Source organism: Aulonocara sp. 'chitande type north' Nkhata Bay, linkage group LG12 (genome assembly GCF_057382095.1).
Source record: "Aulonocara sp. 'chitande type north' Nkhata Bay isolate Kocher_YH1m ecotype deep benthic linkage group LG12, A_spYH_male_GT1.1, whole genome shotgun sequence".
Lineage (NCBI taxonomy): Eukaryota > Metazoa > Chordata > Actinopteri > Cichliformes > Cichlidae > Aulonocara > Aulonocara sp. 'chitande type north' Nkhata Bay.
Genome location: NC_141355.1, coordinates 32005364 through 32032783, shown reverse-complemented (window position 1 = coordinate 32032783; position 27420 = coordinate 32005364). Strand labels below are relative to the sequence as shown.

Genomic DNA, 27420 nt, shown 5'->3' with positions numbered 1-27420 from the left:
GTGTATAAAATATATTTTCTATCATACAACATATTATAATGGTAGATGTTCATATTAAACATGGTCAAACCATTTTTTGTGAGAGGCAACCAATCTGTATGTAGTTCACGTAAAGGAAGGGGGACTTTAAAAGGAGGGGTATACTAAGCTTTTAATCCTGCTTTTAACTGTTTAAGTATATATAGAAAAGATACAGAACCTGCCCAGCAATAAAGGAGGAAATTAACTGATTCCATCAATGATCAGTAGTTAAGCTCAATAATGGAATAACTAAACTATAACCTTAAAAATGAGTATGAGCAGAAAGCCTCACTTCAGACATTACTGATTAACCTGACAGTGCTGACAATTGATATATATTTAAAGTTCTTTTTTTTGTACCACAGCACATATAAGTGACATAGTTTTCCTTTTTAGAAATAAAACCTTTTATAGAACTTAAAAACGTCTACAGGCCGCTTTGTTTTTAGAAGCAGGATTACTTCACTGAGCCTCCAGACGTGAGGCCCGTTTTTTTGCTTGGACCATTTCCACTTAAATCCACAGACGATCCAGTGTTCAAAGAGCCCTTTTTCCTCGTAAATAACAGCGGAAAACACAAGGGTCTGTAAACACAGCAGAAGCTGGTATTAAACTCCTCCCTGGATCACATGTAGCACAGGGGAAAGGTTCAGGCTATGCAATGTACCATCGAATGATGATAGTGGTTATTTAATAAGAACAAGCGGTGCAACTTGTGAACGGATGTTTTCATTTTCTCCACGTAGACTGGTAAGATTTTAAAGTTTTAATGGTTTGTGTGTGCTGAGGGTGTAGTATTGATGTTTGGACTATTTAGAAAATTACTAAAGTAATGTTTTGTGTTAATCTAGTCAGTCTTTTTGTTAATCATTAGAGGGTTAATTAAGCAGCATCCTTGTCACTTGATTGCACAGAGTAAGATATAGTAATATCTCTTTTAATGTAGTTTTTTTTAAGTACATAAGGGAGTAAGAAAAATACTTTTAACTATTTGGCATCATTAAATGGGATTTCCCATCCTGCCTTTACTGGACTAGCCCCAGCTGACAGTGTAAGCAAAGCATTGCGATGACATAGTTGCGTCATGCACTGCTGAGCTGTCTGCCCATAGCTCTTTAAGTCAATAAAAGGACTTCTGTGTGCCAAACAAGCTGGGTTTTGCTAAGCAAAGTTAGAGAAAACTCTGGAGAGGCATTTGACTGCTCATGTGGAAGCCAGCTCCAGTCATGTGCTAGTCCTTCTCTGATCAGTGCCTAATGAGTGGGGAGTTATGACGTCCTGCTAAGCCTGTGTGATGGTCCTACAGCCTCAGACTGAGAACTGCAGCTTAGGTTGAAGAATTTAACCTTATAAGTTGTTATTTTCCCACATGTGTCTCAGCTCTCATGGTTTGGGACATGTGAAAACCAGCAAAGTGTTGTACTGTGAGCTAAACTCTGTGGCAGGTTCGGCACTCAGCTGTACAATGGCTAACTGGGACTATGACTATCTGATCAAGCTGCTGGCTCTGGGGGACTCAGGAGTGGGAAAGACCACCTTCCTCTACAGGTACACTGACAACAAGTTCAACCGCAAATTCACAACCACAGTGGGCATCGACTTCAGGGAAAAGAGAGTGGTGAGTACATGTTAATGGTATTTAAATTATAGGGAAAAAAACATTTCAAAAACTCAGTAAGGCCAGGTAAGCCTTTTACACATTTATCTTTTTAAGTATTTTATAATAATTGGCAGATAATGTTTGATACAGAAATAAGTGGCCATTAACTTTTAATAGAGTACACAACAAATTATTATTTGTCAGGTTAATGTGGGATCACTAGAGTCAAGAAAGCATTCTAGTGGAGATATATTGTAGGAAATATAAAAGAAGCAAAGATATGTTTGAAGGGATGACCCCCAGACTCCCTCCAATATTGATCCCCACCAGTGAAATCTGCATCTTTAATATCAAATGTTATTTAAAATGTTTTTGTTGTCTTTGTGTTAACAGTCATATGTGGTCTTTTTTTGTTAGTTAGTTTGTTTGTTTGTTTCACTGACTTCTTGCAGCAAGTCACAATAAATTGAGGCGTTCAGGTTGCTCTATTTTAGTAGAACTTTTCACATTTATTGAAACTATTTTAAATTTTACAAGAAAGACAAAGAAAAATCTGCAAATACTCACTGGACTAAAAAACTATCTCAATCTGAGAGTGTTCTTCTTACTTAAAACAATAATAAAGAAAAAGTATGCATATAGAGGGTAAAATTATTTTCTGGCTTCATCGTCTGTTAGAAAAAATGTGTTAACTCAGGTTGTTAGTAACATGGTAATAATCTATTGAAGAAAATCTAACTAAATGTCTAATAAACACTTAGACATGCCAAACTCGTCTTAGGGAAATAATTAAAACAAAGTAGAGAATTACAGACCAAAAGTTTAATACTTTCTTCTTGAAAAAATATAACAAAGAACAAAATGAAATCCTGTAAATCCTTAGTGAGTAAAACCACGATTTTGAAGCTGAAGTAGCAACCCTAAATGTATTTTTCCTGATGTAATCAGCTATACTGAAAATGCTAGGTTTTTATGTTATATGAAAATCTCTGTAGTCAAGTCTGTAGCCAAGAGAAAAAAGACGTCTCTATTAGCTGCTTATATGAAACTAAAACATTAGTGTGGTATTATGTTGCCAGTACAGCTATGGTCACGTTGAGTTTTGTCCATAAAGTAGACCTGTTATATCAAATTATCTATTTTGCTTGATCCCTATCATAAGTGTAACTGTGTTGCATCCGTCCACGCATCCTGCTAATCCAAAGAAATGACACAAAACGTAAAATAGAAATCGTGTAATTTGGTTTGCATGTGGAGCATTTTGAACTTTTTGAGTTGATTACTGGGCTCTGTGTATTGCTTTAGGTTTATACGGGGACAGGTGTAGATGGGGCAACTGAGAAGAACTTCAAAGTTCACCTTCAGCTCTGGGACACAGCAGGACAAGAGAGGTAATCATGAAATTTTTCTTTGTTTCATAATTCATAGTTAATATTTCATAAATAAGTGTGTGTGTGTGGAGGATCGAAGCATTATTTATCATTTTAAAACTCTTTGCACCTGATAATTAATTCCTCACACCTGGTTTATGTAGTCCGGAATGTCCAAATTTAGCTGTCAGGCACATGATACATGATGTGGTTGCAAAACCAGCTTAATTCTTCACCCTCCACTAACAGTCTTGACAGGTGGTATAAGGTGTTTGCCTTGATATACTGTGTTTGGTTTCCTCCAAGCTAAACACTATATTGTGCATTATGGACAAACATCTCTGCTTTGGTGTCATCTGTCCAAAAGATATTGTTCCTGACATCTTGTCATTTGTTCTGACATGTTCTTTTTAGAGAGAACAACTCTTGTTCAGTCTTTTGCTAATTGTATTGTCACAAACTTTCAGTGTTGGGGAGTAACGGAATACATGTGCCGGTATTCAGAATACAGTTACTTTGTTGAAATAAATGGATTACACAGCGGTCTTTTCCTGCTTTATATGTTAAGCTATGCCCTCTCTATTTTTGGTAATTCCACACTGGTGGGAACCCAAACAAATCACATTAAGAGACTCTGTCTGTGTCTCAATCTCACGACCCATGTCACCCCTACTTGCAGCCCCATACAACGATGTGAAGGAATATCTTTATTATTCAAAACATTATTTAATATGAAGGCAACAGGCAGAGTGTTACTTGCATAGCCCTAAAGAATGTAGCCTCATGGGCAGTGTAGTCCGTGCTGCAGGGAGAATGGACTGCCATACTCATTATCTGTCTGTGTGCAAGGGAGGGAGAAAAAGAAGAGTGGAAAAGTACAAGTTGTCACCGACCAGAAACGGGAGCTGGAAGCATGTAAATATAAAAATAACCACTGCAGCCAAATAGAGTGCCTGACGAGCCCAGTTGTAAGTAAGCTATTAAGGCTCGACTGTACACAGTGTTCGTGTTTTCCTTCAAAACAACAATAAGTTCAGTTGGAGCAGCCTTTCAACGCCTCTCTCTGTCTCTTGCAAAGTTGACCCAGAAAACAAAGTAAAGCTAGTTTTCGGCTATGAGCCCGACACAGAACCCGACGTATTAGCCAGAGGTCCCTTTACTACGGTTCGGAGCTGCTGACCTGTTTTATAGTTCGCTACAAAAAATGCAGCCTTACCTAATGTCCACCCTACTGTTTCTCATTTTATATTAAGATTTAAAAATCTAGTTAGTATTGGTATGGCGAGTAGCCTTCAGTAATAGTAATAAATCACACAGCAATAGTACATTCATGTAGTTGTAAAAAGCATGATAATATATTAAGTAATCCAAAGTATTCCGAATACGTTACTCTCATTGAGTAATGAAACGGAATACGTTACAATATACATTTTGGGGCTGGTATTCCGTAATCTGTTGTGGAATACATTTTAAAAGTAACCTTCCCAACGCTGTAAACCTTAGCATGCTAACTGAGGCCTGTAGAGTCTGAAATTTGGCGCTTGTCTGAATTTGTTGTTTGATCTGAGAAAGGTTGTAGGATTGTGCTAACTCACCCTTCAATGCTCCAGACAAGCAAAATGCAATAGATTCTGCATTTAAAGAGATCCTCACACTTGCTGATGATCAGTTGATTAAATGTATTTGATTAGCAGCCCCCTGCTGCTACTTACCTTCCTGTAGAAGCACTAAAGGTGTAATCAGGACTGCATAGTTCTTACTTTAGTGTAGCCACTCTGATGTCACCCACTTGTTACTGAAGTCCTATTTCTTTGAGCGCTCTCCATCATAGCTTTATGAAACCAGACACCATGTGTACAAGGTGGCACAGACTTTATCAAGTAACCCACACGTTCATAAGGTAGTGGCTAAAGCATACTCTGCTTTTATCATCATACTTAATGTTACGCTAAGACTTGAAACTAGTGATAAAGACCATAAACTGGAATAACTTTTGCTGAGGCCACTGAAAAACCAAACTGAAAGCTATTTTCTCTTCTTGGAACCAGAGTAGTTACCTCCTAGAAACAATGCAAGTAACATCTTCCATCCTTTATATACAGTCTGTGCTAAGAAAAAACAATTTTAGCCTTGTGGGTCTGCTGGGGATGCAGTTACAGAAATCCCAAACGCCAGTAGGATTCTTGGGACCATGAATGTTGTATTGTATTTAAATCCATTCAGCAGGTGCTTAGACATGTCAGTTTGACATCTGCTTTCTAAAAAATCTGCTTTTTCTTTAGGTTCCGCAGCCTCACCACAGCTTTCTTCCGAGATGCCATGGGCTTCCTGTTGATGTTTGACTTGACCAATCAGCAAAGTTTCCTCAATGTCAGAAACTGGATGAGTATGTTTCCACTGAGCCCCCTGTTCTGCTTCCAATCAATGTATTTAGTTTTATGTTGCTGCACAGATAATAATCTCGACTGATTCTGAGTTTCTTCTCATGTATGCTGAGGCTTTACGTGACTTCCTCTGTGTTTCAGGTCAGCTGCAGGCCAACGCGTACTGTGAGAGTCCAGATGTGGTGTTGGTGGGTACCAAGGCAGACGTCAGAGACATGAGAAGTGTTCACGCCAGGCAAGCCAGAGATCTGGCAGACAGATATGGGTAAGGCCTTACAAACACTGTATTAATCATAAAAATATGTCTGTACCCATAAAGAGACATAGTAGTGTACTTTCATACTTGTTTTTTCATTTTTCTTTCCTCTGCGCAAACATAATTATGGCTGCTGTTTGTTTGTTTATCAATACTGCCATGGTATTAAATTAATAACCAAACTTCATGTGACAACAGTTTACAGTTTTGTGTATGACTTTTATTGATCTTATGTCCTGTTTTATTTTTTTAATATTCAGAAGACTTATTAAACCTGACGTTCTACCACATTAAATATAAGGTTACTGTAACCTTTTTATTGCTATTGTTTTGTGGTAAATTATTCTTTTATGAATTGTTTTTACTCATTTTAGCTTCTCCAATTTTAGTAGGTCTCTCAAAAAACTTTCTCTTGGCCTTCATACATTATCACCTGATTCTAGTAACGATGCCAAGTGTACAACATAAAAAAGACATCCAGTGTGTCCTACTAGATTTCCTACAGATTTATAAATGACAGATGAGAAGGGGATAACTTTTGGACTTTTTGCTGATTTGTACACAATATCCATTATTATGAATAGATGAAAGTGGTTGCCTGAACTGATGAGTTCATTTGAGCCAGAAGTGTGAATTATCCCAAACGAGACCCCATTTTCCAAGCTGGAGCCCAAAGGGGCTTTTCAGCATGACCTACAAATACAAACTGACAGTGGGATCATTATATTTTCATAGCCTAATTGCTGAGAAAGACATTATTAGCCAAACCAAAACGAAATGACACTTTATTAAAATTGTTTTCTATCACTACTCTGGTGCCATTTTAAATTTTAAATTTAATATCATTTTATATTTATATAGCTTCATCTGGTAACTGTGACTTAGAAGTTTGTGTTTTCCACAGGTTCATGATGAGTTAATGAGTTCGGATTAGAAATTATTTTCTCTTTTCCTTGAAGATGATGGAAATCTAGTTTTAATTCTGTCACCATAAGATGGTGCTGGTCAACAGTTTTCCCTGATCTTGGATCTGTAAAAAAAACTTTTACAGCAAAGACTTATTTTGGATTGTAAAACAATCATTTTTAAGATCAGCTAATGTTTTTGGGTTTTTTTGTTCCACATTCTCCTAAGCATCCCGTACTTTGAGACGAGTGCAGTGACGGGTGCTGATGTGGACCTGGCGGTGACCACCCTGCTGAATTTGGTGATGAAGAGGATGGAGCAGAGCACATACGGGGGCCAAGGCTCAGAACCCAATGGCAGCCCCGTCTCCAGCCATGAAGTGGAGGAGGCATCTGTGAGGAGCAGGTGTGCCTGCTGATGTTGCAACCATCAGCTCCTCTTTTCTCTTTTACACCATATATCACTGCATTTTGAGATCCTACCATTTTCTCGAGATCTACAACAGCCTGTGAAATGAGACATTTGAGATCCTAAAACCAAGAAAAATATAAGCCCATACTGTACATGAAAGGAGAAGAGCTTTGGAAAGTTTCATTTAAAGCGTTATTATTGTTACAGTATAAATTCGTCTTCTAGTGTTATTTATTCACACACTTTGTATTGTCAGAAACAACATAAAAGAAAACTGCAAAATGAAACAACTGTATGTCCACTTATAAAAAACTGCAGTACTATGTAAAAGTCTTGAACCCCTTATTTCTTTATATTTTGCATCCAAGGAGCCAAACTTTCTTATTATGTTGGTCTTTACTTTCTGAAGGTCATTCAAAGTTTTTCTTTGGACACTGGCTGTTTTTAACACATTATCTGAAGAATGTTTATTTAAGCCACTTTAGCCTGACTTATAATCATTCACTGGAAAATATGCAACTCAACAGATGAGCCAGTATTGTGTCTACACATAGGAAACAACTTGGCAAATAACCAGTCAATACCCGTGTCTTTCAAGTTCTTTCTTTACGATTGAAAACTCAATTTCTTACTTTTTAAACTGCATTTCCATATATGTCTGTTTGAAAAACATTCCTGGCCCTTATTCCCATTTTCAAGTAAAGTAGTGGTCCAAAGACTTACACAGCTCTGTGAACAGGTCGAATATTGGCTCTTTTGACATGTTTGTACAAACACACCACAGATAAAGATATGGGTTCAAACAAATGCCCCAGAGTAATTTTTATAATTCAAAAAAATGATTAAAAATATAGATAGATACAAGACAGATAGAAAAAGTAAGTACACACTGATACATTTATCTTTCTTTAAGTGTAAAATTAGGTGGTTGGGTTGCTAGTGTTTTGAAGAACTTTATGCAGTGATATTTAAACATGTGGTCTGTCTTATTTAAACCTTTGACATCTTGGGTGTGTTGTTCTTTTTGTCATTGAAATGTGCGGTGTGAGTATCTGAAGAACTCTCAGACTTTCTACAGAATCCTGTGAAATCTTTTGAAATAATCATTCCACTGTAAAGTAAATCATATACCAGTGGCAAATATAGTCCCCAAAACTCAGTCGTAGTATGTGCAGGTAACTGTTGGTGCCAGTGCGTACATGTCTACTCTCCAAAGAGGCTCAGAATGCTGATAAAGACAAAAGCCTTCTCTGGGCATACAAAATCTAGGAAAGAGAAGACCAAAGGGTGCTTTCCAGAGGAAAGTCATACCAAGTGTGATGCATGATGTTGGAAATTATCTGGTCTGGGGTTGCTTTGCTGCCTCAGGTAGCTGGTAGTCAATGATTCCACTCAGTCACAGATAATATGAGGAAAGTTGTCTAAAAGTGGAAGTTAAAATTATCCAAATCCACTAACTGTATATAAAAGATGGACATAGTCTCTGGCTCTGAATGCCAATTCCAAAAGACTTCCCGTTCCAAAGACGTTTTGGGGGGAAAAGGCCCTTGGCTTTCAATAAACATTTTTTTGATTAATTTATGGGCTTGTGGCAGTTTCCAGTTATATTAAACACACCCAGAAGTTCATATGTTAAAATGTAACATTTGTGATTAAAGATTTTTGATTTACAAACTGTAGATCCTGTTGTAGTCAGATCCAACACTGGGCTGGTAAGGTGTAGTTTTAAAAAGGTGTGATGGCAATGGTGAAAATACCCAGTGTGGGGCTTCACAAGAGGACTTCACTAGCCACTTACATACAGTCTATGTGTGTCCTAAGCACCACTGCAAATCCACTCAGGAACAGTTGGAGGGTTAATAACAGTGTGAAATAGTCTATGCAATAAAACCTTTGAGCATTTTAGCATCTTGCAAATAGAGGAATCTTGCATGGAACAGTAGTAAAAACGCAAGAAGCTGAAATTCGGGGACAATAAAAATGTCTCTACATGTAAAGTATATGTGACTTTATGTGTAGCCACTATTTCAAGCAGAATAAGATTTTTGTGTGTGTAAATATATTGCAAAGCCAGCAATTTCATTTAGTTTATGTAGTTGTTGTTAGTTTACTTTTTAAAAAAATATTTTAATCTCCAAATGGGTCATACCAGAGAAAAATACTGTTTATTTGACACGTTGAGGCATTGATGGAAGGAATATGCAGGCACATAATGTATATTTATCATGGAATATAATCAAAAAACATTTACTGTAGGACATGGTTTCTTACTTGGATGATTGCTGTTGATCGAACAACCAGGATAGTACAGTCACTTACATGATTTATGACTTTTATACAACATGTACATAAGCAGCATAATGGAACAAAATCGCCATGCAGATCAAACACAAGTACAGAAATGTTAAAGGGTTGTTAAAGAACAAATCCTGTATAGTGCTCAATTTGGAATAAACACATTTAATGTTTAGGTAATGCACATCACTGTCTGGTCATTTAAACATACTGTAATGCACAAAAAATATATATTACTCTGACTGGAATACAATCATCACAGAGTTTCTTGGCATCAGCATATTTTACACACATTCTGCACATTGATTTTTAATGTTACGAGAAATTTTCTTAGAGGAGGAAGTGCCCAGCAGTATACCACTGGATATTTCCAACAAATAACTCTGAAGGAGGACATTCATAGCTTTACAAGGAAATTCTACAAATGTAGTTAATTAGGGAAATCTCCGCAAAACAGTGGCCATTAGGCAAGTGTCAGCCCTAAAAACCTCAAATGTTTGTGGGGTTACCCTAGTGTTCTGAAGCCAAAGTGCCTCAAACTTGTATTCCTTTTGCATCCAGCAGGGGGCGACTCCCTTGACTTCCTGTCCTATTACATAGAAATATGGAAAAACACCCTTCGCTCCTTCAGTCTGTGACATTTATAAACATTTTTATCATTACTTAATCAACTCAATAGTTTAGTTTTGTAAGTCATGATCAGGATATTGCAAGTCGTTAGCCAATGAAAATACATGTACGCAGCCAGATCCAGCCCTCACTTGCCACAGGCAGTCTCAAAACACCAAGGTGGTCACGGCGAAAACACTTAGCTTGAGGCTTCGTATTCAGACTTTACAAATCAGTGGAGGTGTGCAGGGCTGCCACTTTCATTTTTTATACTGTCTACTGCCATTAGTTTTCATAGAGCTTTCACAAATCAGTTTCCATTATTTCTTTTAAGCACATGGTCTTTGGTGTACCTACAAAACATTCAGTGAAGGGACTGCTTAAATTATTCTTACACATCTATAACAATCAAAGTCCTAAAATTTGGCTGTCTTTTTACAAGATGTGCAGTTTCATGGTTGTTGCTTTTAATGTCGTGACTGCACTGTGATTTAAAGGTTAGACACACAAGTTAACGATTTGAATTAGTTCGTTTGAACAAGACGAAAGAACAGACACTACATATGGTAAATGTGCATGACTGCATTTCTCTGTGTGTTAAACCTCAGCCTAAGCTGGAATTTGCAACAAGGAGCACATGTTGCAGAGTCATGGGATGGTCATGTGGCCAGCTTTTATTGTTTGGGTCCAGTCTTCCTCACCCCCATATCCACCAGTCTGTTTCAGTCTGGCACGATAAGGTGGACTGTTTAAGACCCCAGGACTATCTACAGTTATAAAAAATAAAGCTTGTTCATTTTTAAGTTGATCTGTAGAAGTTTGGTCCCATGTGGAATACAGCGTTCTTTTTAGCCTTCAAACAGCTCTCATACAAAGACACCAGTGATATTCTTAAGGAATACACCACCAGGAATACAAACAATAGCAAATGACTAAATTTTACCCTTCAAAAAGGTTGTATAAAACTAGCCTAAAAGATCTGTTAGTGCCTCACATGCATTACCACTTAAATATTTCATGCTGTTTGTACAAGATGCAATAAGCCATATAACATTCATTCATTTTATCTTGCATCACGAATATTGAATTTGATACAGTTACGGTCGGAATAAAGAAAATTTCTTCAGTCAACAAAATAGTGAAGTTCAATCGGACATAGTGGGAAACCTCAAGATCGGTTATTATTTAAAAAAGTTCTATTTCCTGATGTTTTAAGCCACACTTGAGCCATGATTTACATCACAAGGTGGTCCGAGTCTGGTAGCCCCTGGTCAAAAATGATTTTTGACATTTGTTTGTATGCTTAAACCAAGCTTGTGTTTACTAAGTGAGAATTTAAGCATACATATTGAAGCATGTTGCATAAATATGTTGTTAGTAAATAATAAATATCATAACCCACTTAGACTCTCTCATGTAACTAGCTAGCTAACATTAGCTCCCTAATGTTTCCATTTAGGCAGGAGAAAAAGAAACAATCTGAATGTGTAAACATAAACTTACAAGATCTGAAATTATATCATGTAAAAGCAAAACTACATTCCACTAAACAGCATTAAGTAGGCTAGCATAATCAACTGTGCACAACTCCCTTTAAGCTAACAGTGTGCTAACCACGAAACCGTTCAGATTTGGAAGATATGTTACAGCTCAATAATAAAGTCTTTACTAATGATGATTTGGGGTTTTTCTGTTTGGAAACGACCAACATTTTCACATATTTCCACAAGGTTGCTAGGTCAGTGCTTTCTATTTTGGCCTAGGACACCCTCGCAAAAGCGATTCTTAATCTCAAGAGTTCAATTCCTGGTACACTTAAGGTAGACATACAACTTCCTCACTGAGCATTTTTTTAGCAGTTGGTTGGTTGCTCATGAACACTTCAGGCATTTGGTTGTGTAGGTCAGTGGTCCCCAACCTTTTTTGCGCCATGGACCGGTTTATGGCCGACAATATTTTCACGGACCAGTCTTTCAGGGGTTGCGGATAAATACAACAAAATAAAACCAGTACTGGTACCAAAAAAACAAGAAGATTTATTCATAACACACGGGAAAAGACCCAGGGAAACCGAGTTAACAATAAAACCGATAAAAAACCCTGAAAACCATAAATTCCATAAATCACACCCAAGCCTCAACTTTTGCGGCCCGATACCAAACGACTCGGAGACCGGTCCGTGGCCCAAAGGTTGCGAACCGCTGGTGTAATTAACCCTCTGAAGTATTTACCAAGTACTCATTTATCCACTTAGAAGTCAGCAGGGCTCCTGAACAGGGGTAATTAACCTTGTTTCACTAAAATCTCACCAATACTCTGGGAGTAAGTAGCAATCCAACACTGCACTGCACCACATTCAAGAGCAATGCATGCTGGTGCCCAATGGCTCCCAACAGAAATCCTTATATCAACACACAAACGCAAACAAGAGAGTGTGAGGGAGAGAAGCAGAAGCCTCTTTTACTATTCTTCCTGTCAGTTTGCAGGGAAACACTTACTGTCAACCACAAACAATTATCACGTATCACTTAAAACCAACCAAAGTAACAATCCATGCACATCTGTGCTCCATTTTGCACATACCCATAGTCAATTTAGCGCACCCAGGCATCCACACACTCTACCCACTTATATAGTAGGTGCATTTATACTTACTTTATATTTCAGACTGTTTATTTAAAAATAGCATGACTGACTATTTTTCATATAAGCTTTGATTTAGATGCTTCACCTCACTCTCCCACTCCTTTCTGTAGTTTACATATGTATACATTTAACCCACTGTGGCAGCATCTTCTCACTGATATCTGACATAACATAGCAGCAACTGGAACATACAGTCTTAGTATTTCACGTCATGGCAGACAGTCCGCCATGACAATTTCGGATTAGGTCAAATACGTACACTCTTGGGTTTTGTTGTGAACTATCACTTAAAATGCATATTTTTTAAATCATCAAAAAGGATCCCAAAACAGCCTAAATTTTGTCCGACATTATTTTAACCATCAAGGTTAAGCTTAAAACTGTGTGGAAAACCCACTCTGGCAACACTCGTGCCTTTAACTGTGAAATAAATATTTTTACCTAATAACTTAGGTTTGATTAAGAGTGGTGAAAGAGCGGAAATAAATAGCTTGGCTCTTCTGAAGGATCATAAATTTTGGTTGGCAGATCTTTTAAAACTCACAAAATAGCATCTTGCATCTGCACGGGTAAATATTTTTAGACAATGTGTGAAAGATTTGCAGTTTTACAGAGTGGTTAGGTCAGGGATTACCATGTTTTGGGTTTGACCAGTGGCTTCCTGAGGTCCCAATTTAGTAAGCTAAGTTTTAAACTAGCTTAGGTACGATATTCAAACTTGGTAATAGAATAGAATAAACCTAGAATAAACCTTTATTATCCCACAAATGAGAAATCTGGGATTTAATCATGAATTGGCAAAACGATGGAGCTGTTGCTCCAGTCTGTCATGTATTTTGATAATATTTTAATTGTAAACATTGGTTCTTTTATACATGATGATAACAAAACTTGATGATCTCTTATCAGAAATTACTTGGCTAAATTTGATCCTAAATCAAGTAAGTTTACCATTACATACAGTGGGGCAAAAAAGTATTTAGTCAGCCACCGATTGTGCAAGTTCCCCCACTTAAAATGATGACAGAGGTCAGTAATTTGCACCAGAGGTACACTTCAACTGTGAGAGACAGAATGTGAAAAAAAAATCCATGAATCCACATGGTAGGATTTGTAAAGAATTTATTCGTAAATTAGGGTGGAAAATAAGTATTTGGTCACCTCAAACAAGGAAAATCTCTGGCTCTCACAGACCTGTAACGTCTTCTGTAAGAAGCTTTTCTGTCCCCCACTCGTTACCTGTATGAATGGCACCTGTTTGAACTCATCATCTGTATAAAAGACACCTGTCCACAGCCTCAAACAGTCAGACTCCAAACTCCGCCATGGCCAAGACCAAAGAGCTTTCGAAGGACACCAGGAAAAGTATTGTAGACCTGCACCAGACTGGGAAGAGTGAATCTACAATAGGCAAGCAGCTTGGTGTGAAAAAATCAACTGTGGGAGCAATCATCAGAAAATGGAAGACATACAAGACCACTGATAATCTCCCTCGATCTGGGGCTCCACGCAAGATCTCATCCCGTGGGGTCAAAATGATCATGAGAACGGTGAGCAAAGATCCCAGAACCACACGGGGGGACCTGGTGAATGACCTGCAGAGAGCTGGGACCAAAGTAACAAAGGTCACCATCAGTAACACACTACAACGGCAGGGAATCAAATCCCGCAGTGCCAGACGTGTTCCGCTGCTGAAGCCAGTGCATGTCCAGGCCCGTCTGAAGTTTGCCAGAGAGCACATGGATGATACAGCAGAGGATTGGGAGAATGTCATGTGGTCAGATGAAACCAAAGTAGAACTTTTTGGTATAAACTCAACTCGTCGTGTTTGGAGGAAGAAGAATACTGAGTTGCATCCCAAGAACACCATACCTACTGTGAAGCATGGGGGTGGAAACATCATGCTATGGGGCTGTTTTTCTGCCAAGGGGACAGGACGACTGATCCGTGTTAAGGACAGAATGAATGGGGCCATGTATCGTGAGAGTTTGAGCCAAAACCTCCTTCCATCAGTGAGAACTTTGACGATGAAACGAGGCTGGGTCTTCCAACATGACAATGATCCAAAACACACCGCCCGGGCAACAAAGGAGTGGCTCCGTAAGAAGCATTTGAAAGTCCTGGAGTGGCCTAGCCAGTCTCCAGACCTCAACCCCATAGAAAATCTGTGGCGGGAGTTGAAAGTCTGTGTTGCTCGGCGACAGCCCCAAAACATCACTGCTCTCGAGAAGATCTGCATGGAGGAATGGGCCAAAATACCAGCTACTGTGTGTGCAAACCTGGTAAAGACCTATAGTAAACGTTTGACCTCTGTTATTGCCAACAAAGGTTATGTTACAAAGTATTGAGTTGTATTTTTCTTATTGACCAAGTACTTATTTTCCACCCTGATTTACGAATAAATTCTTTACAAATCCTACCATGTGGATTCATGGATTTTTTTTTTTCACATTCTGTCTCTCACAGTTGAAGTGTACCTCTGGTGCAAATTACTGACCTCTGTCATCATTTTAGGTGGGGGGAACTTGCACAATCGGTGGCTGACTAAATACTTTTTTGCCCCACTGTATATTTTCATTGTTACTGATGGAAAATTATCCTCCTAGTCTTTTTGGTAGATTTTGGAAATGTCTCATTTTCTCAACACCTACGTAATGAAGGCCGGTAACACGTTCTGCAGTTCTGATCTAATGATCACAAAACACCTCTCCATGAATTTATGGCTTATTGTTGGAATGTTGATTATTATTCCAAAAATTTTGAAGTGGACAGTCAGGCTGTCTACAGAGAAAAAAGACACACATATATTTATATAGAGTACAATCTTGTAAACAAATACCATCTTCTAGAGCAGTGCAGATTGTCTGACACCTCGTGGGGGAAAAGGCCTGAAAACAGGAACTGCACCTCTCTGGAGGCATTAAATCTGATTACAAAAAACACTGATCTAACTCCTTCCCTGAGATTAGGCAGTGATTTCAGTGTACAGAATTGGTATACTGTTGTAAAGGTGATTAATCGATCTGTTTCAAGCAGAATTGGAAATTTACTGCGTCCCCACAGCTGAATCCCCCGTAGACTCCAGTTAAAATAGATGTCTGTTTGGCTCAAACTATTTAGCCAGCAGTCATGCAAAGGAGAATAATGAAAGCAACTGAGCTGCATGAAAGCCCCTAACTGTGGTGCTGAACACAACAGGTTGAATGAATAACAACGCTGGGATCTGCAGCTCGAGTGAGCCTGACATCTTCATGTAAAATTACAACGTGACACGAGTGTGTGTTTGCAGGATGATCATAAACTGCCTAAACACTTATCATGCTTATCATGTGTGCCACAACAGAAGTTTGAACTGAGCTGATGTATGTTGGTAATGGTCTCTGGAGTCACGTCTTAAACCATCCCGGACTCATCGAATGTCTAAGAGCAGTGCGTCAAGCTGAGTTTGATCACGCCTTCCCTGTGCAGCTTGTAGAGCAGCTTGAACTCGCTGGGCAGCTGGTGGGTTTCCTGCCACTTAGTGGTGAATTTGGTCCCTTTCTTGTCGTAGTAGTGGTACGGCAGATCCTTGCCTGTGTTGGGGTCCCAGCCAAAGGGCCAGAAGCCGTAGAGGTGGATCTCGTCACATATTGCTGAGGCCAGGGTGTACATGAGAATACCAGTGCTGAGACGCTTGGGAGAGAGGTTTTTAGTCTTCCAGTATCTGAGAAGAAAACAAATAGATCACAAATTGACTGTAACTTTGTGTTGTCTGTTCAACATTTTATCATGTGATGTACAATTAAGCACATACATGTTTGGATGGTGATACAATTTTTGTGATTTTGTGTCTGTTCACCACCACAATGAGTTTTAAATCAAATAGTCAAGATGTGATGGAGGTGCAGATTTTCCATTTTAAATCAAGCGGTTTAACAAAAGTATTGATGTAACTAAAGTACAACCAGTCATTCACCAACTAATTATAGGCCTGTGTGGTCATGGTTTTAGTGTTTGCCACACTTTAAATAAAACTATCATGTTGGTGACACCAGGGTTTCAGAAATACTCCCACAATATGCCCACATTTACATCAGTCGGTGGTGTCATATCAATGCTTTCATATTAGCGGTGGATTAAATTGGTCTTTGTACTGCCTGTGGTTCAGTTTTACTTGTTACATATTAACAAGACATCCAATAATTCTCTGATTTTTAGCTCATCTGGCCAAAGGACAGCGGCCAGGTGTCTTTCCATCTGTCCATTTCATAGTTCATAATAATTATTATTCCTTCAAGATTACCACGCAGGTTTTTGTGAGATTGCGCAATGATCAACAATTGAATGTGATCAAGGTCAAGATCACATGCATTTTCAAAGAATCACTTACTTGCTCCCAGAGTATTGGTCACATTTTAGTGAAACACGATTCATTTGTCCTGTTTAGGAGCCTCCCTGACTTCTCAGTGGATTTCAGTTCTCATTAGTTTGTGTAATACAGCCAAACAATAACAACAAAACTTATAGGTTCTGTGATTCACATATTACAATAACCTGTCAATTGTGATGGATCATGAGTCGGATGAGCTAAAACATCACTGGCATTCCAGTTATTGTTATCCTGTTTTTTCCTTTTGCATGTGCATCCTGTGTTCCTGTGTGCACTTCTTTGTCTGCATGAGTTTTGTCCTGGTCCCTCCTTCACTTATTTCTTGTTTTATTTTGAAGGTCATATCCTCAGGTGGTTGTCTGTGTCTGTGTGTGTGTGTGTGTGTGTGTGTGTGTGTGTGTGTGTGTGTGTGTGTGTGTGTGTGTGTGTTTTTTACTGCCTTCCTCTGTTCTTTTCCCAGCTTTGTTAGTGTCCCTTCACTCGTACTGTGTATTTAGTTGCTGTCTTTCCTTTTGGTTTTAGTAAGATTATAGTTTTTGCAAACCCTGTGTTTTCTCTGCTAGATTTCTGTGTTTGGGATTTATGTTAGTTTCTCATTTTGAGATGTTTCTTCATGGATTTAAGTTGTTTTTAGGCTTTTTGGCTGCCAATAGAAGCAGCCTGTTTTATTTTGTTTTGTTTCTTTTTCTTCAGTGTGACATAAACCTCTCTGTTCAGTCAATAAAGTTAGAAAGCATTTCTACACCTAACCGATAAACATTTCTCTGAGCAACAGGTGGAGAGCAGAAACTGGGTGACAAGGAATGTGAATATAAAGAGCTGCAGGAACCTGGAACTGATTGAGGATTTTGCATGACTGGTTGACCTGGGATTTTTCAGTGGATGTGTGGTTTGAAATAAGGAAATAAGGTTTTTGGTTAACAGAAGCTTTAGCTATTTTAACATTGTGTCCCATAGTATAAAATTTAAAACTACAGACCTATGATAGGTCTATAGTCTACTGTCATTTATTCATAGACTTACAGTACAGTATTGCAGTACAGTAGCATGATAGTCTTTATAAAGGCTGCAGTAAATTGTGAATTCTGATGATTATTAAGCATAATAAAAAATTCTTTATTGCGGAAATGTTTCATTTTCTGTGATAATTAAAAAGCCTATGGAAAAATCACATTGGTTTCCAGGTTTGCCTAAAAAATCCTCCATCCCTGCAAAGCTCAACAGAATCAGATCTTACTTGTTCACGTCGTGCATGATATTTCCTGGCCAGGCCAGTTCAATCTTCAGCTGTCCCTTGTGCTCCACAAAGAAATCCACCAAGGTCCGAGTTACTGTAGCTGAGGTATGAAGGAAGAAGGCAGGGATCCACAGGATGGCTCCCTCCAGTTTCTTTAGGTTGAGGAAGAAATTATTTCTGTCTTGAATGGTCAGCAGGTTATTGTAATACCTCTCCAGGATGCTGGGGTTAAAGGTGGTCAGGTTGGTCTTCTTGCCTACATCCTTGGAGTAGATGTCGGTGGGGGCAAAGTTGCAGCGGAAGACAAAATCGGCTTGGTCAATTTCAGGGCCACAGTGGCTGCCGGTAAGAATGCCACTATTTCCCACCACGGCACACATGCTGTAGTGCTTATTGAGGATGGGAGAGGTGTCGGGAAGCAGGGATTTGAAGTTGTTACTGATGGAGAAAACATACTTGTGGCTGGAGTAGTCAAAGTGCATCAGCTGGCCAACACGCACGCTGTTCTTCGTAAGGGAAAAGTTGTTGGGAATGTCGATGTAGTTGAAGATATCTTTCCTGAAAAAAAAAAAGATGTTAAAAAAAAGTCCAAAACCAATCACAGCGACTACATCCCTTTTTTTATTTACAGAATGTTACAGGCACATACATACATACATACATGCATACATGCATACATATATATGTGTACACATATATCCCATATAACAAATATGCAAAATTAGACACACAAACAATTCACTTGTTGGTTTTGAATGTTGGTTGGACAACACAAGCAAACAGAAGACAAAATGAAGAGGAAGGATGTTTTATGCTGTCTGATTTCCAGACCAGAAAATACTCAAGTTTCACAAAGAAGACAAGCAGAATTCAGTTAGGAGTCAAATCTTTTACCTCTGATGATAAAAAGCTGTCTTGTTGAACTTCCATTTGGACGGTTTTCCTTGGAGCTCTTCGTTTAGGGCATTAGTTAAGGGGATGAAAGAGGGGTCCAGGAAATTCATGGCGAACTGAGACCTGAAATTAATGTCCACAAAACATTGGAAGCTGAGTCATCATGTAATAACAGCAGCAGCTATACTGGCTGCGGTTTAGAAAGATCCAATCAGATCTGCTCCTGGCACACTTTGGTCAATCTGCTTTTCATATCAGTCCCTCAAAAGACTTTCATGTTTAGAATAATTACAGTTAAAAATGTTCAAATGATTCAACTGTTTTTTTGTTTTTTCTCTTTAAAGAGGAGAGTGGGAAAAATGAAAATATTTAGATATTTTTCTAGTTAAAACTTGGATTCATGTTAAGACTTGGGCACTAGTTTTGTATTAATAAAGGAAATGTGGAAATCACACTTAATACATTTCCATTCCCTTTATGTAAGTTACCTTGAGTTATTTTTCTGTATACGTAGTATATGGTCAACAAGTCCAGCACCTTGGACAGCTTTATGTTTGATTTAAAGGAGGCATAAATGAGTTTAGACCCCTTTGGGTTTTTATTTTATTTATTTATTTTGTAGACAGCCCCTAAAAACTATTATTAGTATTAATTGTGGTGTATTTTATTATTATTTTCTGGAATTATCTTCTAATGGTTTGTTTTCCTAACTTTTCTATTGACAGCAGTACAGGAAAGAATGAAAACAGGTTTTATGTCCAGTGTTGTTGATGTCATGATGTTACAGAGCGCTCACACACAGGCGTGGCTCGTGGCTTCTCAAGAATAATAAGACTTTTGTTGCTGCAGCAGAAAGAACACGAAGAGATAATTACGTGACACAAATCAGTGATGCAGAATTAAAACACACTTTAACTGAAATACAACAAAACATTGCCATGACTTATAAAACCCATGTGCATTATTATTTTAGTTTGTTAAAAATTTCGATTCCTATTCTGATTAAATTGGGTTTCAGTGTTTGTTTACGATATGCTCCAGATCCAGGTGGCAGCAAGTCAAAAGGATGTTACCTGTCTATGTCCTGCAGCAGCCTGTATTCAGTTTGAATATTGCTATAAAATGATATGGATCAGTTTGTCTTTCATTCACTATAACAATTCACCAAAAATGATAAAGCTGTAGCTTCTGTTTTACCCACATTCGCATAACTAAGCAGTGTGTTGTCTTTTTGTCGACAACTAACCCTAACCCCCTAACCCTCTTATAATAATTATTATATTATTATATTTTTGTCATTTTCCAGTTTCTATTTGAGTGAGGAGGATGGAGAGCGAGGGGGAGGACAGAGAGATCCTACAAGAAAAGTAAAAAGGAGGGAGCAAATAGTCAAGGTAGCTGGAAAAACAAAAGTTATTTTTCATATGCAGTTTTTCATGTAAATGGTAAATGGCCTGTATTTGTATAGCGCTTTACTAGTCCCTAAGGACCCCAAAGTGCTTTACACAACCAGTCATCCACCCCTTCACGCACACATTCACACACTGCTGATGGCAAGCTACATTGTAGCCACAGCCACCCTTGGGCGCACTGGCAGAGGCGAGGCTGCCGGACACTGGCGCCACCGGGCCCTCTGACCACCACCAGTACGCAACGAGTGAAGTGTCTTGCCAAGGACACAACGACCAAGACTGTCCAAGCTGGGGCTTGAACCGGCAACCTTCCGATTACAAGGCGAACTCCCAGCTCTTCATGGAGGCTGTTGTGCTTTCCAGTAGCACACTTAAAAAAGAGAGTTTGTATTGTATGAATTCAGAAACCTTTACATAAAAGAACTCTATTATCAGTTTGTTTTGTGTGATTTTCTAGTGTCTGTACTGAATAATGATACTTTAAATGCTTGATGATTTGGTGAACTGAAATAATGTTGTGCATGTTTCTCCGTTATTGAGTGTGTCATGAATCTCTGTGTACAGGCAGGAGATTGGACCCAAAATGCAGGACCCACAACACACAAAATACAGCTTTATTTACTGACTCAAAGGAAAGATATCAAACTAAACTAGACTGGGAAAATATAAACTAAACTTTACCGAAAGGCACACAAGGGATCACACAGCATGAGGGACGGTGCGACATGGAACATAGGGAGATTCTGACATAAATACACAGAAGGTAATGAGGGACGTGGGAACACACGGGGAGCACAGATGATGAGGGTTACACATAACAAGACAGGGAGGACACGGAACTGACAATACTGACCCAAGACGCGGACCTTAAACGCAACACAGGAAGGACACAGAGACGCAGACAGGAGGGGGGAGAGAGATCACGGGGAGATCACAGACATAACAGGCTGGGGAAACACGATAAACATGATGGAATAAAACACAAGGGGAAAAGGGCACACGAATTCACAATTAAATAAACACAAACACACAAAGGGAGACAGAGGGCAAAGACATAAGGGGAAATCTGATCAACCATAGGCTGCTGAACAGACAACTTAGGGATCTTAAGAATGCAAATGAACTTAATACAGAATGACAAAACTCACAAAACTCAAAACACTGGGTCAGAAGTCCCGGGACCATGACAGAGCCTTTGCCTGAGTTTGATAACTAAAGAGTCCGCCTTAAAAACGGGTGGATTCGATTAAAATCTGATCAATAACTCTAAATTATTCATTCTTAGACACTACACTTAGACACTATAATAGGTCATCCAATTAATTGGGTTGCTTTTGAAAGTAACGTTGTAATGTTTATTCAATTAAATGGAGGTTTGCAAATGTGAAAAGGATTGATTACATTTGGAAACAGCATACTCTATTAACATTAATTACAAGGTACTGCGTGAATGACATTATGATTGGAAGCTGAGGCCCACTTAAAGTTTGAACCTAGACAGCAAGTATATATAGAAGGTAAAGTATGAAGTCTGGAGTCGTGCACAAAAGGCCACACTGTTTACATCAACCCAATTCTGCATCTGATCATCCATCCTCATTGTGATGAAAAAAAAAATCTCACTCACCGAAAGCCTGCATGAAACATAATCCTCGGGCCTCCCATGTAGTATTTGGAGGAGGAGAAGAGGCTGTCTTTTCTCAGAGACACGTAGCTGATGAGGGATAAAATGAGCACGGCGACGCACAGAATAACCAAACCCAGGGCCTTGGCGATGCGGACCATCTTGGGAGCGTTTTCATTCCTTGTATGTAGCTGCAGCGAGGTGTTGGCCTGTGTTGTTATTCCCGGGTCTGCACAGCGCTGCCGCCCGTCTGAAAAGCACACATAAACTGGCGCTCATCGGCTCATATAATCGTGTAAAATGGACGGGTGGTGATTTTCTGCGGCTGCATGATAAGGATGCCGCTGCTCGGTCCGCGCTCATTCCTCTTCCTCTCCTCTGCGGCTCGAAACCATCCAGGCTGCCGGGTTAATCAAGGAGATGGGAGCAGAAATGCGTGTCAACACATCCCAGACAGCTCCACCGCAAGCCGCGTACTTCAGCAGCACCAGCTGCACCAGCAGCATCACCACCTCCAATCCCACCCCCTCACACTCACGCTGATGCAGCTTTCGGCACAAAGAGACGCTTGTTCGGTAATTAGTTGAATGGGGCTGGCAGAAGATTTAAAAGTTCCGAGCATCAGTCTAATATGTTAAGTCATGCGCACTGGAATTTAATCTCGATATCCCGGCAGGGCATACATTTTAGTATTTAACTGTATTTTCGTTTTATGGAGTTTTCTTACTGTACAAGACTTTCTGGGCCACCTGTGTTACTTCATCAATTCACTTACTATGTACAGGTATTGCTGTCAGATGGTAAATGCCTAACAGCCTCTAAATAAATAGAGCGGTAAATAGACTGCAGCATGCATTTAACACAGGGGGCATCCGGACTTAAACCAGAGACCTCTTGATCTGCAGTCAAATGCTCTACCAGTGAGCTATACCCCCTATTCCCTTTCACGTGTTTAAATTGTTTGTTTATATACATATATACAGTTTATCCAGTCTAACGTATTCCTGTAGTACAAACCTGATACTGTGGATTTTGATTGTTTGTTAAACAGTAACACAAACAACAGCATCTGGATTTGAACTGGAGACAATCTAAGCTGCAGTGCTCTTCCACTGAGTTATCCCCCCTGTGTATGACTGCACACAGTGTGGAACTTGAGGTCTCATCTTTCAGTTGTGGCGCTCTGGGCTTGTTTTCTAATGCATTCTGATATTTAATCTCAACACTGAAGCTCAAATGAAAAGCAGGTAAAAGCTGAGTAATTTATTAGGGTGAAAACAATCTGCGGTCATACAAATAAAGTTAATGGGTTTTATATACTGGGTTTTAACTGATTGAATTTCCTTTACTGTCTTTTTGGGGCTGAAAAGTACACAAAACAAAAGCAAGCACAGGTCAGAATTTAGAACAAAAAATAAATGCTAAAATGTGTGGGAGGAGCAGATCACCTGCTCACATCTCATCATATCCTTATTGTCACAATAAAGCCTCTGCATGTCCTGCTTCTTTAGCCAGTGTTAGCACACTGGCACACTGTTGGACGGCAGCTGACATTAAGAATTTTATCTGCCTTTCAGAGATGTTTTTACAGGTTGACAGGCAGGAAGGATTTACTTTTACTCTTTTATAGAGAGATCTAAGTGCTATTAGATTAATGAATCTGCAGAGTGTGATTTTGTCATCTAGGCAGTCTTCTAAAGGAGAACTCTTGATCTGCAGTGACCTATAGTGTGTGCCTCTCAATGACTCTCTACAATAGCAGTGCTTAACAGGGATTTTGGGGGTATATCTCAGTGGTAGAGCATTTGACTGCAGATCAAGAGGTCTCTGGTTCAAGTCCAGATGCCCCCTTTTTTTTAATATCAGAATTGCGTTTATTGACCATGTATATGCACCATGTATCACTGTTTAACAAACAGTATCAGATTTGTACTACAGGAACTATATAGATAAATACATAGATAGATATAGATATATAGTTTAAGCTAAAGAGTTCCTGTAGTACCAACCTAATACTTAAAAAGTGATATTAAAAAAAAAGGTGGCATCCAGATTTGAACCGGAGACCTCTTGACCTATAGTCAAATGCTCTACCACTGAGCTACACCCCCTACAGCAAGTAGCTCTGCATCATTAAGACTGGTTCTCAAGCGATCTACATACCGCAAAGAATGACGGCCCTTTGGTGGCCCAGACCTGGTTTGCCAGAGGTGGCCCACACATGGGCCAGCACAAGGCCAGTTTCAGACACACTGGTGGTCCTTTGCTAGCCCATGTGTGGATTACCTCTGGCAAACCTGATCTGGGCCACCAAAGGGCCATCATTCATTGCGGTATGTGGGCCATGTGTAGGTGGTGTGCAGCCACGGGCCAGTTGTTGACACACTGCTTGCCCTGTGCTGGCCCAGAACAGACAGTTGTTCTGTTCAGACAGTGAATAGACTGATTTTTATATAGCGCTTTTGTACTCTCCCAGATTACTTAAAGTGCTCTATACAACATGTCACATTCACCGACTTTCGCTTAACTGAGTGCTTCCTAACTACATTCATACACATTCACACTCTTGACATGCAGACTGGAGGAGCCAGGGATCAAACCACTAACCTTCAATCAGTTTGTAACCTGCTCTACCACCTGAGATATGGCATGCCATCGCATAAACAGTGGCATCATTGCCAGACCTGGCACACATCTGGTTGATATACACTCAGCCAAAACACCAGTCAGTCAGAAATGCCAGCTTGATGCCAGATCTGAGCCAGACCTGTTTTCTGTAGGCCTGGGCCTCATAAACCAAACCACAACCAAGCCAGATATGGCATGCCATCACATAGACAGTGCCATCTATGCCAGGCCTGGCCCATATGTGGATGATATACGTCTTATCATGCCAGAAGTCAGCCAGCAGTGCCACTTGATACTAGATCCGGGCCAGACCTGCTTGCCATGTGGCCACTAACACACACACAGACACAGTTACTTTACCAACGGACCCCTGAGCTCCTAAGTGTCCCTCAAACCTCATTCAGGGATCCACTCCTTTACTTCACTGTCACTCCCTGAAAGCTCACTGTCCTCACTTTCTGAGGACAGAAAGTGCACATTCCCTTGGTTTCCTTCCATAAAAGGTATTCACATCCATGTCCTGTAATTATGAGTAGATTGTAAAGTAAAAAACATTGACTATGATCATATAAATGCACACAAACACATCTCTACACACATATGCAAATGCATTATATTGCCTGAAAAAATTGGGCTAACTGCGCAGTGTTGCCTTGAGGCAACGAATGAAAATTAACATTTTCACAGTATAAATACATTTTAAAAAGTAGAACAAACAATCAAATATGGTTCTTTACATATTCATGCACATACAAGTATTTTTTAATATACATTTATTTCACTATAAACATGTAAAATAGTGATCTTTATCTTTGCCTCCTAATAGAGATGTCTCTCATCAGAATCAGAATCAGAATCAGAATACTTTATTCATCCCGAGGGAAATTAGGGGTTACAGCAGGCAGCACGCTAATGGCGCATGCGCACTCACAAAGGAACCTTCTGACCAACTTTACACAAACATCACATTGGGCAGACATGTCAGAAGGTAGGCTGATAGGAAAAAAACAACGAAAATACACTACATGAGGTAAGAGGAGGAGAAAAAAAACTCCACTCAGACTGAGCTCCTAGTGGGAGAACAGTTTGATAAAAGAAAAAACACCTCAGCACAAAAGCACATGACTATCAATACACCATAGAAACACGAGACAAGCAACAGGGCGGGTAAAGGGTAAGAGAGAGCCGGCGTAGACAGCGCATCCGGTCCTGCAGCATCTGTGCTGGTCCAGTTGACTGCTATCATCCCCGGTAGGGCACAAGCATCGAAGGCGTTGGAAAGGGAGGGGGATGAGTGAGTGCTTATCAGTGTAAGTGTGTGTGTGTGCGTGTCCATAGTTTAGCTGAGACAGTGTCCTTCGGCCTATCAGGCTAAGTAAACAGTCCTCCAGCCAATCCAGGTGTCCTTCATGGGGCGGGAAGAATAGTCATCACACAGTCGTTATCAGGGAGTTGTTTTGGTGGGCTCCAGCCTTGGGCCTGCAGCTGGGGCCGTGGTGTCCAAATGTTGAATATTGTTGATTTCTCCTTTGTGAGCAGCTCGAATTCTAGCACTCCGAGGCTGGTCTCTCGATCTCCCGTTGAAGAGCTGCGAGCCTCCCCATGATGGTATCAAACTTCTGTTCCGTGGTGTTGTCAGTCTTTTGATTCTGAGACCTCACAACTGCAGTGATCCGTTCCGCGATGTTTTCCAACTGTCGCTCAAGGGTCTCATTTTGAGCAGGCCTCTCTCTGATGTTTCCCCTCATACGCTCAATGTTGTTGCTTTGAGCCTTCACAGCAGCTGTAAGCGTCTCCAAGGTGTTGACCATATTACGTTCGTTGTGAGAGGTCGCACCTCGTCCCGTCGCTTCGAATCCAGCGGGCAGCCTTGTGGGGGTTTGAACAGCCGGTTCCGCTTTCATGTAGTGCAGCTTGCCCCCCCCCCCAATTAAAAGTCACACCACCTTCAACTCATCATTTTATTGGAAAGACATGTGCCTGGTGGCATTATTTGAAAAAAAGAAGGGTTTTTTTGAAGGGCCAGTGTAAAGCATGAAAATGTGGTTTGTTGCCTCAGGGCAACGCTGTGCAGTAGAGGGATAGCATGGGTTTCATACTATTTGAAGCTCCTCAAGGTACATACTTCTAAAATTAATCTTAAATTACTTTTAACGTCAGTGGTAAGAAGGACAAAACTCCATGTCAAATTCAAGCTTTAAAGAACATAATTCTAAATTTGGAGGTGTTGAACTGTCTTGATGCATTCTCAATCATCCAGGTAAGTAAATCTCCAAAGGTTGATTCTGTTCATCTGGACGTAGCGTTTTCAGTGGGAGAAACGTTTCGTCACTCATCCAAGTGACTTCATCAGTCTCAGCTGACTGCAGGTGCCCCCAACCTTATAAACAGTACCTTTGCACAATGACTGAAACTAGCTGTGAGGTCAGTTTCTTGATCATTCTGTGGGCTAGTTTCAGTCATGCCAGCTAAACAGAATTAACTTTTTGGGGTGCTCAGGCTAAGTTTTGTAGTGCATTATTATTTATAATAGATATATCTATTTGTAATATCAGCAAGCCAAAATACTAATTCGTCACAGATTATTTCCCATAGCAACATCTATTTTGCTAGAAGAAGGGGGCATCCGGATTTGAACCGGAGACCTCTTGATCTGCAGTCAAATGCTCTACCACTGAGCTATACCCCCTTATTGATGTCACCCTAAACTATGGAATCTGAAGGCATCACGTGATTCTGTGACACAAAACACAGTAAA

General features: G+C 39.7%; 2 protein-coding genes and 3 non-coding genes across 7 annotated transcripts; 2 read left to right on the top strand and 3 right to left on the bottom strand.

Annotated features, from left to right (window-relative positions):
- The first annotated feature begins 206 nt into the window (after positions 1 to 206).
- On the top strand, positions 207 to 8627 carry LOC147317806 (ras-related protein Rab-27B-like). Of its 3 annotated transcripts, none has more exons than XM_086315155.1 (6): positions 207 to 771; positions 1520 to 1639; positions 2927 to 3012; positions 5274 to 5377; positions 5517 to 5640; positions 6766 to 8627. In XM_086315155.1, exons 1-6 carry the CDS (start codon positions 745 to 747, stop codon positions 6953 to 6955), a joined length of 651 nt encoding a protein of 216 aa, XP_086171281.1. In that variant the 5' UTR covers positions 207 to 744; the 3' UTR covers positions 6956 to 8627. The 3 variants fall into 3 exon arrangements, with proteins under 3 accessions (XP_086171281.1, XP_086171280.1, XP_086171279.1); XM_086315154.1 differs by having other exon boundaries at positions 1467 to 1639; XM_086315153.1 differs by lacking the exon at positions 207 to 771 and having other exon boundaries at positions 807 to 1639.
- Positions 8628 to 13922: 5295 nt separating this feature from the next.
- Positions 13923 to 22551, bottom strand: LOC147317805 (alpha-N-acetylneuraminate alpha-2,8-sialyltransferase ST8SIA3-like). The gene is made up of 4 exons (XM_086315151.1): positions 22038 to 22551; positions 18999 to 19121; positions 18105 to 18662; positions 13923 to 16201 (listed from the first exon to the last, which is right to left on the bottom strand). The coding sequence occupies exons 1-4, from the start codon at positions 22193 to 22195 to the stop codon at positions 15919 to 15921; spliced, it is 1122 nt and encodes a 373-aa protein (XP_086171277.1). The 5' UTR covers positions 22196 to 22551; the 3' UTR covers positions 13923 to 15918.
- A 346-nt stretch (positions 22552 to 22897) lies between these two features.
- On the bottom strand, positions 22898 to 22969 carry trnac-gca (transfer RNA cysteine (anticodon GCA)). Its single transcript has one exon. It is a non-coding gene; the product is annotated as a tRNA-Cys (tRNA).
- An 844-nt stretch (positions 22970 to 23813) lies between these two features.
- Positions 23814 to 23885, top strand: trnac-gca (transfer RNA cysteine (anticodon GCA)). The gene has a single exon. It is a non-coding gene; the product is annotated as a tRNA-Cys (tRNA).
- A 3394-nt stretch (positions 23886 to 27279) lies between these two features.
- On the bottom strand, positions 27280 to 27351 carry trnac-gca (transfer RNA cysteine (anticodon GCA)). Its single transcript has one exon. It is a non-coding gene; the product is annotated as a tRNA-Cys (tRNA).
- Positions 27352 to 27420: the final 69 nt, after the last annotated feature.

What these genes read in the sequence shown, in the direction of transcription:
- LOC147317806 (XM_086315153.1), top strand. Translation starts at nt 1,391, where the DNA reads ATGTGTCTCAGCTCTCATGGTTTGGGACATGTGAAAACCAGCAAAGTG. An exon ending in CAATGTCAGAAACTGGATGA is followed by an intron (nt 5,378 to 5,516) that starts GTATGTTTCCAC and finishes TCTGTGTTTCAG; the next exon opens with GTCAGCTGCAGGCCAACGCG. An exon ending in GATCTGGCAGACAGATATGG is followed by an intron (nt 5,641 to 6,765) that starts GTAAGGCCTTAC and finishes CATTCTCCTAAG; the next exon opens with CATCCCGTACTTTGAGACGA.
- LOC147317805 (XM_086315151.1), bottom strand. Translation starts at nt 22,195, where the DNA reads ATGGTCCGCATCGCCAAGGCCCTGGGTTTGGTTATTCTGTGCGTCGCC. An exon ending in ACAGCTTTTTATCATCAGAG is followed by an intron (nt 18,663 to 18,998) that starts GTAAAAGATTTG and finishes TTTTTTTTTCAG; the next exon opens with GAAAGATATCTTCAACTACA. An exon ending in ATCATGCACGACGTGAACAA is followed by an intron (nt 16,202 to 18,104) that starts GTAAGATCTGAT and finishes TTTTCTTCTCAG; the next exon opens with ATACTGGAAGACTAAAAACC.